General features: G+C 39.6%; 1 protein-coding gene across 1 annotated transcript in view; it reads right to left on the reverse strand.

Moving 5' to 3' along the window:
* Positions 1-13,406, reverse strand: part of NCKAP5 (NCK-associated protein 5) — a 370,960-nt gene that overhangs the window by 190,583 nt on the left and 166,971 nt on the right. Inside the window, exon 4 of the mRNA XM_010575132.1 lies at positions 5,657-5,790. Within this exon, the coding sequence (XP_010573434.1) occupies positions 5,657-5,790 (134 nt within the window). The remainder of the gene's footprint in view (positions 1-5,656; positions 5,791-13,406) is intronic.

The raw sequence follows: 13,406 nt of genomic DNA on the forward strand, positions 1-13,406 counted from the left end.
AGAGATGAAATATGTACCCAAGTGTCATACATGCACATAAATAAAAATACTAATATACTCACCCCATCACTGTTAATCTAAAAGAAACTTCATTCTTTTCCTCTGTCAATTCTAATCAAACGACGAGATCGATATCCTAAGCACTAGGCCAAAGTCCTAGTAAAATAGTATTCACACCACGTCCTGAGGCTCAGTGAGCCCAGCCAAGAGCTAAGCAGTCCTCCAGCAAAAGCACTCTGCCCAGTACACTGGCAGTGGCAGCTCCAGAACTGGTGCCTGTGAAGCAGACACCACTCCCTTACACCATACACCAGAAAGGCCTCCCAGCACTCAAAGACCCCAGTGGGAGGGACCCCACGCTGGAGCAGGGGAAGAGTGTGAGGAGGAAGGAGTGGCAGCGATGAAGTGTTTTGAACTGTTCGCAGCAGATCCCGCCCCCCCCCCCAGCCTGCTGCCCACCATGCTGCTCAGGGGAGGAGGTAGAAGAGTTGGGAACAAAGGAATGAAGTTGAGCCTGGGAAGAAGGGAGGGGTGAGAGAAAGTATTACTAGTTTTGCCTTTGTGTCTCACTATCCTACACTATTTTTAATTGGCAATAAATTAAATTAATCTTCCCCAAGTCGAGTCTTCTTTCCCCTTGGTGGTAATTGGTGAGTGATCTCCCTGTCCTTATCTCAACCCATGAGGTTTTTTGTCTTACTACTTTCTCTCCCAGTCCTGGTGAGAAGGGTGACTGAGAGAGTGGCTGGGTGGGCACCTGGCAGCCAGCCAAGGTCAACCTACCACAACATGTTTGAAGATGGACCTCTTGTAGTCAGTAGCAAAACAGGAAGGAAGTGTACAAGTGAGATGTGCACCAGACATGGAGCACTTTCCAGTCAGCAAGTTGTGTTTTATACTTATTCACTAGCTTTCTTTGTAACATTTCACACAGTCACATCTAATAAAATCTGGCAGTATCTAAAAACATAGGGCAGGATGTCAAGGTCAGCCTTTGACATAAACTCTATCTTTGCAACAATCTGCCTCCTTCAATAACCCTACATACAGACCATGCAGGAAGGATGATAGGAGATTACTGAAGAACTACAGAAAAGAGGAGAACTGTAGACAGCTCCTTCTGTAATCTTCCTCTGAGACAAGCAATGAATTCTCACACAGTGTTTTACTCATCCCTGCTATGACAGAATCAAAGGAATACCATCAATGGCTGCCAGGAGAGCATTTTAATCTCCCCAGAAACTAGATTAAAATGTTATTAATGGTCTAAATTGGCATTCAATGGACAAACTGACCAACCGCAGGGGCTACTGAGGTGTCCTACTGGTTTATACTTTCCAGACACAGTCTCTGTTGTATATGGATTACCAGTCATGGCAGTAAGGCCACTGAAGTGCGAGCAGGTGGTGACCTCTAGATCAAGCAGATGTGATAGAGTTAGAAATTACAATGCGATGATGCAACATCAACATGCTGATGCAATGCAGAAAATCTCTTTATCGCAACTGCTATGAAAACAGTTATCATTTCCACTCACCTGCTGACAAACCAGAATGGAACAAGGGGAATTAACAATAATTGGAGAAAACCACGTAGGATGTGCTTAAACCAACAGCCACGCAGTCCTTTTATGCAAAGTGTTATCAGATTTGTAGTAGTCATTTTTGCCCTCATCAGAAGTGACAGGCTTAACCCTACGGTCAATATTAATGTGAGGGGAACGCTGAAATCCAATCTAATGAGAACCGCACTCATCCCATTTGCAGGACCCTGGCAGATCAAACAAGGACCATTTCCTACTTTTCCAATAACATCCGTTCGTAAAAGCCTGAGGCAGTTTTCCAGTCACAGACATTGATACCTATAAACAACATCATCTTAACTGAAAGAATTTTTGAAATTTACCCAAAGGGGATTTTAAGATTTGATACTAGCCTCTTCAATTACTGTTTAGAGATATACTTTACAATAGTGTGTTTATTGAACTTGTTTCACTTAGACCAAAATAGTAATCAAAATAACTTAAGTAAAGCTACCTCTTTTATTGCTTTAACATTTAATCCCAGTTTGGAGTCACATGTACTGTATGCACTCAACAGACAACAAATTCTATTGCTTACTGATGTATAGCAGAGAAATGTAATCAATTTATATTGTGTGTATTAGTATGCTTTTTAGAGTGATACTCTAAATCACACCAATCACACCTACTGCTTCGGGCAGGGTTGTTGCACTTTTGTTCCTACTGTTGCACGAAGATGCTGAAAGTAGGAAAGCACAGCTGAAACCAAGAACAAGGAGGTAAATGAGACAGTGTATTTTCTTCTCTAATGTCCAAGATATAAGGAGTTCAAGGAGGAACTAATGTTAAACTGTGAGCAAGCAAAAAAAAAAAACCCAAACCAACCAAACAAAAACAACCCCAAAAGAATTAACCTAATTTCCTCCAGAGCTGGATAAAGAGGCAGCAGGCATAATACTAACCTAAATGGTGACCCACCATGACAGTTGGCAACAATCAAAATGGAAAAGTCAGACTGCATGACACTGTCTTGGAAGAAACTGGGCTGATAGGTATTTATAGGGTTAGTCTTCATGCATTTGAGCAACATTCATCTATATATTGTCATGCCAAAAAGGGCCTTAGAGAATTTAACAGAACAGCTGCAGCAAAGCAACAGATCTCAGTGGTTTTGAGAAAGAAAACATCAAGGATTTCACCTTATCAAGGTGAGATATACTGAAGTAATGGAGAAATAAGTGCATCCAACTATAGTGTAAAATCCTAGCTTTAGCATTAAATGGCTTTCCTGCAGGATCTTTCCACGCCTTAAATATAGTCACCTCCAAGAAAATTAGAAAACAATTTTAAAACTACCTGGCTACACCACTATACAATTCTGGAAAAGAAATTTGGTTTTAAAAGCTCTTTCTCCTACAACAACTGTCACATATTTATCAAACTAACCACTGTGTCACTTTAAGGCTCTGGCAGATTTATACAGATGTTAAGAAAGCAAACTTCGATTTATTTCAGACTCCTAGCCTGGAATATTGCTTACTTGGTAAGAACAGAAACGTCAATCAATAAAAAACCCCCTTGCCTTCTGAAGTCCTCAATCTCAAACTATATGCTTATATGACAGATTAAGGTTTTCACACAATTTCAGATAGGAATAGGCAGCTTTCCTCCCCTGATTACAAAGGTCAATTTACAGGTTTTCACAAACTATTATGTTTCATTCTTTCAAAGATGCAGAGAAAATATTTTGAGATGCAAGGAAACATCCTCCAAATCACAGTTTAACCTGCTGCTCTACATGTATATGTAGGAATGTCTATGTAAATCCACTCAGTTCAGGAATCAAACATAGTTAAAAGATTTATGCTATAATATATGTTCTTACTGTAGTCTATCTGCATCTGAAAGCCAGAACATTTAGGCCCAAAGTACTACTCTCTAGGATCTTCTGAAGTACTTCCAATTTGCTTGATTTTAACAACTCCTCCCATCACCACCTGTCTTGTCCCATTTAATTGTTCTCAAATTGAGAAAAAGGTCTCAAATCCTTCAACCAATACAGAATCTCTAAGCAGCACAAGACTATCCAGTTGCCAGTTTCATTATTTGCTCAAGCAGCATAAGAAAAAATATACTTGTTTAGGGAGAAAGTCTGTTTGTGTAAGCAAATATTTTAATATTCTACTAAACATAAGAAAAAATAACCTCTAATATTCATCATAACAAACATAATGTTTTAAAAGCAAATGAAGTATTTAAATAAGTAAGTAAGTGATGCATTCTCCTCCTAGCATCTGGTCTACACTAAAGTAAAATCATAGCCCAATGAAGCCAATAGCAGTTTTCGTCATTGGTAACAGCAGGGCCAACCAAGGTGCCATTAATGAAAAGTGATATTTAAGTTTGCCTTCAAACAGTATAGCTAACGTGCAGACAGCCTTAAGAAGAACATAATACTGATTTAGACGGCATTCACCTTTATCTAAATCAGAGGTACAAAAATAAAGAGACAAACAACTTCAATCCAAAGAACTTGCATCCCTCTGCTTCTTGATAGATCAGAACAAGCTAGACCGCAAATAGTAATGGAAGCAAAAGAATGGATTAATTTGAAGACAGTGGACTTCAGGGATCCTAACTAATAAAATAGTTACTCTTGTCAGAAACACTGTAGAAGTGAATCAGACTACCGCAGTTTCACAGAAATAATGAAGGGTTATCCTGAAACGATCTGAATATGCAACAGTTAAAATTTTACCAAGTTACTGGGCACGCTACTCTGGAGACCGGCTTCCCCTCACCCCTTCTTTTCTTAATCATGGCTCCATCATCTTCAAAGTTTATTTCAAAGGCTTCTAGTTATTGTAACAATAATACTGTTCTAAAATCAGGCCCTAAGGAAATTCTTCCATAAACAAAGATTAATATGTAATAGCGCAAAATAGTCTAACCAAGAATACTCATAGGGTGGATTTAATTTGTGCATATTACTCAGGGAGTCTCATCAGAATAAGTAAAAATTGAAACCAAAGACCATAGAACAAGAACAACAACAGAAAACTAAAAAGGAAATATCCTTAGCATTTTTAGCAAAAGAATTTCAGATTTATCTGAACACTTTGATAGTTTTTTAAAATCTGAAGAGCATTAATGGAGATTTTCCAAAAACAAAATAACAGATCAGAACAAATTTTATTATTGCTATTAACAGCTTTTGCAGCGTTGCCTAGAAACCCAATTTCAGATGAGAGGAGCAGCATGGCAGACACTGAGGAAAAAAACCCACAAAAAATGCCCAACACAGAAAACCCTAAAAACCCCAACAAAAATAACCAAGGAAAAAACCCACCCCACAAAAGCTTGTTTTCACCATATTAAACTGAACTTGAACTTTCCAACGATTCAGGGGCCTGAAGTAACGAGTTAATATTCAGTCTTGATGGAAAATATACAACATAAAATTCCATTGTCTCTTTTGATTTTGTTTTGATTGTTTTGTTTCTGTTCATGTGGCAAAAACAATAAAAAATCCAATTTGATGTACAAGATCTCATCATGCACCATGAAAACAATAAATAACTCAAATCCTTACTGTCATCATATGAATGAATAGTTTGTCTTAAATCCCAGTTCTAAGATGGCTCCCTTGTAAGTGGAGCTCTGTTCTAGAACGAAGCTCTTGTCCAGTCAATGCAGGAAGAGATTCGAAGCATGTCCAAGCAGGATGATTACCCAGCCGGTAAAAGGCATCACTTTTTTTTCCCTTTATTCCAATTGATCAAACCCATTCTTGTTGGTTAACAGAAACAAACACCAAATATTGACTTATCAATGACATGCACTTTTGAGCAGTGAAGACCTGTACTTAGAAAATTATTGGGAATTCTAACAAATGCAAAATCTCTAGAAATTAAAATTTTCACCACTACATAGAACGATGGTATAAGCCTTTTAAGTTTTACAGGATGCTAACAATCATTTAGCCAAAAGTCCATTATGTTTACAGAATTTAAGAGGGAGAGCAGTTTTTGCCTTAGATTCCATCCATTCAAGCTATCAACAGGTTTGATCAATCTTTTTGCACCAAAGTATGTTCTTCCCATATTTTGAACGTAGTTTACTTATGCAACATACCTGGAAAACTGTTCTTGCAGCCCACGCATCTGAGCTCTGCTACGCTCCGACTCCAGTGTCACCTCCCGTAATCTTTTTTCACTCTCAAGCCTTAAATGTCTTTCTTCCTCCAACTCATGTATCAGCTTCTCACGCTGAAAGACCATAAACAGTTATTTATTAATCATACACATAAGACATACTTTTAGCAAAAATTTAAGATTTAATTTGGGAAAAATCATCAAACAATCAAAATAATTACCCTAACTATCCAGTCCCATCATTTTTTTGTACAGCAATGTTACATAGAATAACAAACTGGAGAAGGAAAGCCTTTCAGAATACCCCCATCACACTGAGCTACTATTACTTGGCTCAGACTCACTGAAGTCAGCATATTAAAAAACAAACACCCACCCTCTCCTTCAAAGCTCTTTGTCTTCACCTCCACTCAAAATAAATGTAAAAAATTATATTTGAAATCTGTGATCCATCTTGCTTGAATGCAGACACGGGAAGCATGAAACAAGTCAAGAGGACAACTTGTCACCCATCCCTTAATGTTTCAATCTCACGAGCAGAGAAGGACCTTATTCTACAGCCACTGGTTTTCTTGTTTTGGATGAGAGGAGGATCCCTATCAATAGGACAGAGTCTATTTGAATCTATTTACTGAAATACTGTGACAAAGAATATGTTTTTAAAAACTGAGTACCAATCAAACAAATATGAGAGAAATAAAAATGTCATTAATTTTACTAATAGTTCTCAAAGGCAAATAGCATATGGTTGTTGCTAATTCTTAAAACACAGAACTAAAAAACCCAACCCACAACATACGGCGCTACCTGAATAAATCTACATATGTCATGGCCTAATTTCTTTTTAATAATTTTTTTTTTAAAGAAAGAACATCATATAAAAGGGTACCTAATGATTTCAAAACCCTGTTTTAAAAGTAGCTAAACCCAATTTAGGAGGAGCAGGGGAATGAACTGAAAAGTTATTAAAAAAGCTCTTGGAATTAAAAAATGTACATACAGCCTTTTGCATGTGACCCTGTTAAACAGAAATGAAATAAAATTAAATTTTTCCTTGTGCATTTAAATGAGATAATAAATCAATAAAAAAACCCAAGCAATTTATATGGTACTACATTATACTCCATCAGCGAAGGAGGTCCAATGTCAGTTGACTAAGAAAAGGTTAAGTCATTGTAAAGCTACAGTGGGTAGACCAACTATATGTTTTGAAAAATTTCTGTGCCCATGGTGCAATGCAATTTGTACCCTGTCAGACAGTCTGACATAGTTCCATTGCTGACCTAATTTTTCATGACATACCTGCAAAAATTTATCTAGAAATTATACATATGGTTTCATTAGAAAATAACAAAGGTATCTTAGTGTTAAACCATTAAATGGGGGAGACAGATTATTTGTACAAGTCTCACAGCTATAAATCTTACTGGATAATAATTTACAATAGCAGTAACCAAGAGACCAAAAATATGAACACTACCAAGTGGAAAACGGATCTTAAAGACAGAGATAAATAAGCAGATGCCACAAAGGGAGGCTGCAAAGGATTAAATGAAATATCTATATGCTTTTGAAAAAATAGGGGGAATTACTCAGAGAACAGAGGGCTTCTGTCTAGTTGGTCATATGTAATAACTGGAAAATGGAAAACTGCAAAACAAGAAACAAATTACTGGAAAATAAATACATTGTTCTAACTAAATTATCTAATTACTGTCCTTACTGTTACACAACCATGTTCTGCCATGTTTGGAGTAATCCTTGGTTTCTGCCAAACTAAGAAGAGCAGAGAGTGCTCAGCACCAGGCAGAAGATACATAGCAGCTGTACAGAGAGTATGGCTCACAAAGGATAACTCAGGCTAATGATACAGGAAGAATATTCAAAGCAGTATTTCTCTAGCTTAGATCCCATCAACACCAGCTTCAAAATTATACTGTTCGCATCTTCTCTTACAGAAGCATTTCACTGCTGCTAAAGAGACATCTAGAGCTTCCAGAGAGTCAGACAGTAGCAAGGGTAATGACATAAAAGAAATATATAGTTACCACCCAGAGCTTAAGACAAGCTTTCAGAAGATACTGGTGTCTACAGAAATTGGCCTTAAAACCCAATATGTAACTGGCCCTACAGTAACTGATAAGCCACCCTGGAGGAAAATCAGGTACTGCTATGAACCCCTGAGTGCCCAAGTTGACTCAAAGCACCAGCCTCTGCCTAAGCTACCTGATGCAGTAACAGCTTAACTATGATAATGGACTGACGACCAGAGACTTAGCCATGCCTTCAACACTCATTCAGCATCATTAATGCCACAATGATCTTATTCTGATACAGCAATTGCCTCTATATGTCTGCTATGCTGTCCACGTTCCGGTCCTCAGGTAAACCTTCTTTCTACATTAAGTACAAAGCCAGATCTCCACATGGGGGAGAGACAAAATGTGACATTTCAGAAAGCAGATGAGTAACCTGTTCTCCATCTTGCTGCCAGGATGTTCTGCAGGTTGCACACAGCTCCACTGACTGTCCTGCATGAGTGTGCTGTATCTACATGCATGGCCGTGCTCCTGCTAATCAAAAAACCACATTTTCTACTAGAGCATTGAATATACAGCAGAGATTCACAAATCCAAACTTTCCCCTAGAGGTCAAAGAGCTGTATGAGCTGTATAAGCTATTTCTATGTTTCATTTACCTCTTGCTGATAGGTCAGAGAATGCTGTTGCTACCATTTATTCCTTCTATTCATGTGGGGAAGTCTGTATTATCGTCCTACACAAAAAGATTAGCATATTCACATTTGGGGTTTTTTTTTAAGAAGAAGAAAGGACCTAGGAATTACCTTAAGAAAAGTACCCATAAACCAACAACAAATTCACATTACAAGAACAATAGTGTTACAGGAATGAAATGTCTAAACGTTAGGAACTTCTGGAATGAGTTAAATGTCCAATTCCAATTCAGCCACCTCATGGGCAAGCATTATGACAAAGTATTAGTTACATGAGCACATACCGTTGCTGTACAAAACTTACGCTCCTTTCAGGGTAAGGGATGAACAATGAACAAGTCACAAGGCTACAGGACCAGAAACAAAAGGACTAACCTATGGCCCTGAAATTCTGGGTTCTCTTCCCAGCTACCAAAAATTTCCTGTATGAATGGGGAGAAGACTGCCCACAGGATAGCTGCACAGCAATAACACCATCAGCCTTCATTTCTGTGCTTCTTCACAAGAATTTATTGGCAACCTTGAGGCTCTTCTGCCATTTCTTGCAGTAAGAAAGCAGATCTGCTTTCACCCAGATCACAGACATTAAATACTGTGGAGGGGGCGGCGGGGAAAGGAGTAAGAGACCACCCACACTTGGAAAGTTTTCAGTCTCCAGGACACAAAGCACTCATGTATACTACACACAGAAAGTAGCTCCCAGCAGTAGTGATCTTATCTACAAGAAAAGAGAACTACATTTTTCTTCAAACCCAGAAAAGCCATAATGAAGTGTCAGAAGAGACAAGTGAGCCTAAGTACAGAAAGGCCAGGATTAAACAGATTTATTTGTTTGTTTTGGTTTTTTTGGTTTTTTTTGTCTCCTGGAAGCAGGTAACATATCCCTGAATTTTCCAGAAATTTTGCATTGTCATAAACTCCTTCATAAGCTCCTCTGTGCTAACCTCACTTTATTCCTGTGCAAAATAAAGATGTGTGAAAGCAAATGAACTAGCCAGAAATGATTCAAGGTTTTATAGTGAATATAAGCTTACTGGAAAGGGATACAATTAGCATGCCATATGAAGAAAAGGTTAAATAAAACAAGAAAGTATCATATGAAATGCATCAGTATGTTTTAACACCAGGAAAATCACTGCCATCTTCCAATTAAGTTGTATGTGTTCCCAACTGCCAATTCCTCTTTCAATTGCAGCTTCTTCTCTCCATGAGCTCTGCTCAAAGTATTTTCCCCTGCTTCCTCTCCTTGCCTTCTGCAGCACAGCTATAACCTTCCCCTCTTAGAAGTATAACCCTTACTTCACTCTTGCTTCCCTTTTTCAGCCTTTCCAGATAGCCTGACTTTCATCACATCACCCTGTCAAATTTCTGGTAACTTTCCAAATATGCAAAAATTTTATGTGAACAAACTAGAGTGAAAGGCAGGGTTAGCAAACTCCAGCAATACTTTTGTGCAAGTACTGGAATATTTTAACATTTGAACAAATACTGTTTGCAATTACTTTTTCATGAACATTTCAGCAATCAAGTTTCACTAGCTGCTCATTATGCTCGTGAGCTAGCGTTTGCACTTCAGCAAGTTCCTTTTTGTGTAGCTGTAGAAATGTTCGTGTCAAAATGTTTCTTTTCTCATCCAGTTAGGGACATGTACCACACATTAACTCATCTTCTCAAAGTTAAGGAAAGAATCCAATTTGAGATACTCATGATCAAAACAAAAAGCATGAAAACTATTTATGGCTAGACTGAAAATAGCAGATGTATTTGACAAAAAAATCTGAATCGCTCCTCAGCACTCCATGAAGAGACCAAGAGACAACACTTATTTTCAGAGTTACTGGTTAATAGCCGTGCTCTCGGTCTAAGGACTGACCAGTGCAGCCATGTGATGAGTGTCTCCTAAGAGGTGCTCAGCTGTTTATGTCTCCTTTAATTCCCTTGGGATGTGTTGCAAATGTCAGCACCTGGTTCTTTCATGTTCTACCGAACTGCAAAAGTCTCCTCTCTTGAGTGACCCCTGATGCTGTGACAGCCAGCGGAAAACACAGAAATGACAAAAGATGAAAGCGTACGTGGTGGGCAGTAGCCACGGGAGGCAGATGGCAGTGCATGGTGCTGTGGGGCCAGGAGATACGCAACGCACCCTTCATTTCTGACCAGAGTTTGACACCTAGCAGGCAAAGTGAACGTGTAGCACCTTAAGGTTTTGTATAGAAAGGCTGCCTTCTTACCTCTTTTTCCTGTCTGGGCTATTTCACTGTCAACTTTAAATTTAGACATAGACCCCACTCAAGCCTTCCAAGTCAGGGACTTGCAGTTTAACTCCTTTACCTGTCATTGCAAATAAAATCAGCAGATGTCTCCTTTGAATGACGGGACCGACTCTGTGGCAATACCTTCTCAGAGAAGTACTCAGGGACTTCCCTCCACGAGGGTCAAGCATTTGACTAACTCAAGCAGATTTCTTATTCCAAACCCCTCAAGTCTCATCCCACCCTTTTTGCTGGACCTGCTTCTCTCCCCTCCTCAGTGCTGATGATCTTGTGCCCTCCCGTGTTAAAACTGCTTAGCTGACAGCTCATTCCTCCTTGCCTCTCCACCTAAAACCATTTTCCCCTGCCCCTCTGTAACGTGCCACCACAATAATCTTACTTTTTCTTAATGTCACTGGATCAGATGTACTGTGTGTCTGTGCCTGGGTGTTGGCGGCAGAGGGCTGCGGGAGCTCCTCTGTGAGGAGAGGCTGGGGCTGCCCGGTGCCAGACACAGCCGGTTCCAGCCGGTTCCAGCCGGTTCCGGCCGGCTGTGCCATGGTGCCACTACGGGGCACAGCTGAGCCCGTCAGCAGTGCAGGTGGCCCTTCGGAAAGGGCAAAACGCCACGGAGGCGGTGAGGAGTGAGGAAAAAAGTGTGAGAAACAGCCCAGCGAGTGCCCGGGTCTGGGGAGGAGGAGAGGGAGGAGGCGCTCCCGGTGCTGGGGCGGGTGTTTCCCTGCCGCCCACGGAGGGACCATGGGAGACATTCCCTGAAGGACTGCCGCCTCCGGACAGCCCACGCTGGAGCTGGGGAAGGTCCGGCAGAGGGGGACTGTCATGGACTGACTTCAGCCTGCATCCCCATCCCCCTGTGCCGCTCAGCGAGGGAAGGTGGGGAATCAAACTCCCCAAACTGCACTTTGTAAAGTGTTGTTTTAAATTTGTCTTTTTTTTCATTATCCAAACCTATTTTAATAGGCAAGAAATTAAATTAATCTTCCCCAAGCCGAGTTCGTTTTGCCTGTGAGGGTACATGGTAAGCGATCTCCACGTCTTTCATCTTGACACATGAGCTTTTTCATCTTATTTTCTCTCCCAGTCCTGTTGAGGAGCGGGAGTGAGAGAGCGGCTGAGTGGGCACCTGGCATCTGGCCAAGGTCAAGCCACCACACCAGAGTATTTTATTTTTAATCTTTTATTTTATTTTTCAGATAAAAATCATACTACTCCTTCCATCAATAATATTATCTACATGTTAAACAAAAATGTAGCTGTGCATCAAGATTTAAAACTACAGGTAACTGCAAGTGAAAAATTAAAGGGATTCAGTATACACACACCATGCATACAATACAGGGTGTTGCTATTCATAAGGGAGTCAGTCCAACATCTACATAGGAACAGGTCCCTCCTTTTTCTGTTTAGCTTATATTTGAGTCTTAGGAAAAGTAATTCTTAAGACCAGCTAGGTATAACTGGACTGATTAGTTCAAATATCACAAATGTCTTAAAAGGGGCACAAATGTAATCTCATCTTTAAGGTTACCTTGTAAGTAGTGAAAAGGGCTACTGTTTAAATAGAAATAAGATTCTTCTGTATTCTTGAATTCGTTCTTTGCTTCCCCAGTGCATCGTAAGAAGGGTTTTACTATGGTACTACTAATTATGCTAACATGGGAGCGCTATTTTGTCAAAAAAAGTCTACATGAGAATATTTAACACAGGCCTAACGTTGCTCAAAATCAGGCTAGTAACCTTCACATTAATTTTTTAACAACTATTTTAAAGCATTTGCTAAAGAGGGTCACAATTTCTGTGTAATTAATATTGATTTCAAACAGATACTTTGCAAGGAATTTAAATGAGGGGAAGAAAAGAATACGAATTTTTTTGTTTACAGTTTGAAGTACCATTAAGTCATTCCTAACCTAAAATGAGTATTCATGTAAGTTTTAATGCATTTTCTGATGATATGCATCTGATACCTCAACATGAAAGTCATAATTTAATAGAATCATAGCCTGGTCTGTAACACAACATCCTACGAGCCAGAGAGAATCAACTGGCCACAAAAGTAGACACCACCACCACCACAAAAGTAGACAACAACTATGACAGAATTAAGCAAACAAACAGCAACTACTAGAAGCATATTAAAATCAGTTTTTCTAGCAAGTCAACACCCAAGACTATTATGAATAAATATGCATATTCAAAGTACTCAAAACAACTATTTTATCACCCTCGTACACCACTTTTGAAAGACTGCTGCAGGCAGGAGACACAGAACAGCCTGGTATAAGGGATGAGAGAGGGATGGTGAAACAGTTCCATTTTTCAATAATTAATTATGAAATATTAATTGAAATAGAAACTGGCATTTGCAACTTCGTCTCCCAGTTGATTACTTTAACAAAGTAACTCATTTTTTCCGATGCAATGAATATTTAATTCCCCCAACATAATGCATGGTGATCAAATGGCATTTGTTCAAGTGCCACAGAGTATACCTGAGCCCCAGCTGCTCATGGCCCAAGCTGTTGGTTAAAGGGAAGTCTATGTTACAGATATTTTGTGAGAGCTTGTGTTTGGGTCCTACAAAATAACCAGGTCAAGGAGTCTGAGGTGGTTCACCCTCATCTGTCTTACACAGAAGGTGGGTGAAATCTCTTTGCTGTGGTGACCTCCACAGGCAGATGGACCTGCTTGTCGCCCTCCTGCAAAGCCTGGGGCTCCCACAT

This window comes from Haliaeetus leucocephalus, unplaced genomic scaffold (assembly GCF_000737465.1).
Source record: "Haliaeetus leucocephalus isolate CR32 unplaced genomic scaffold, Haliaeetus_leucocephalus-4.0 Scaffold451, whole genome shotgun sequence".
Taxonomy (NCBI): Eukaryota; Metazoa; Chordata; class Aves; order Accipitriformes; family Accipitridae; genus Haliaeetus; species Haliaeetus leucocephalus.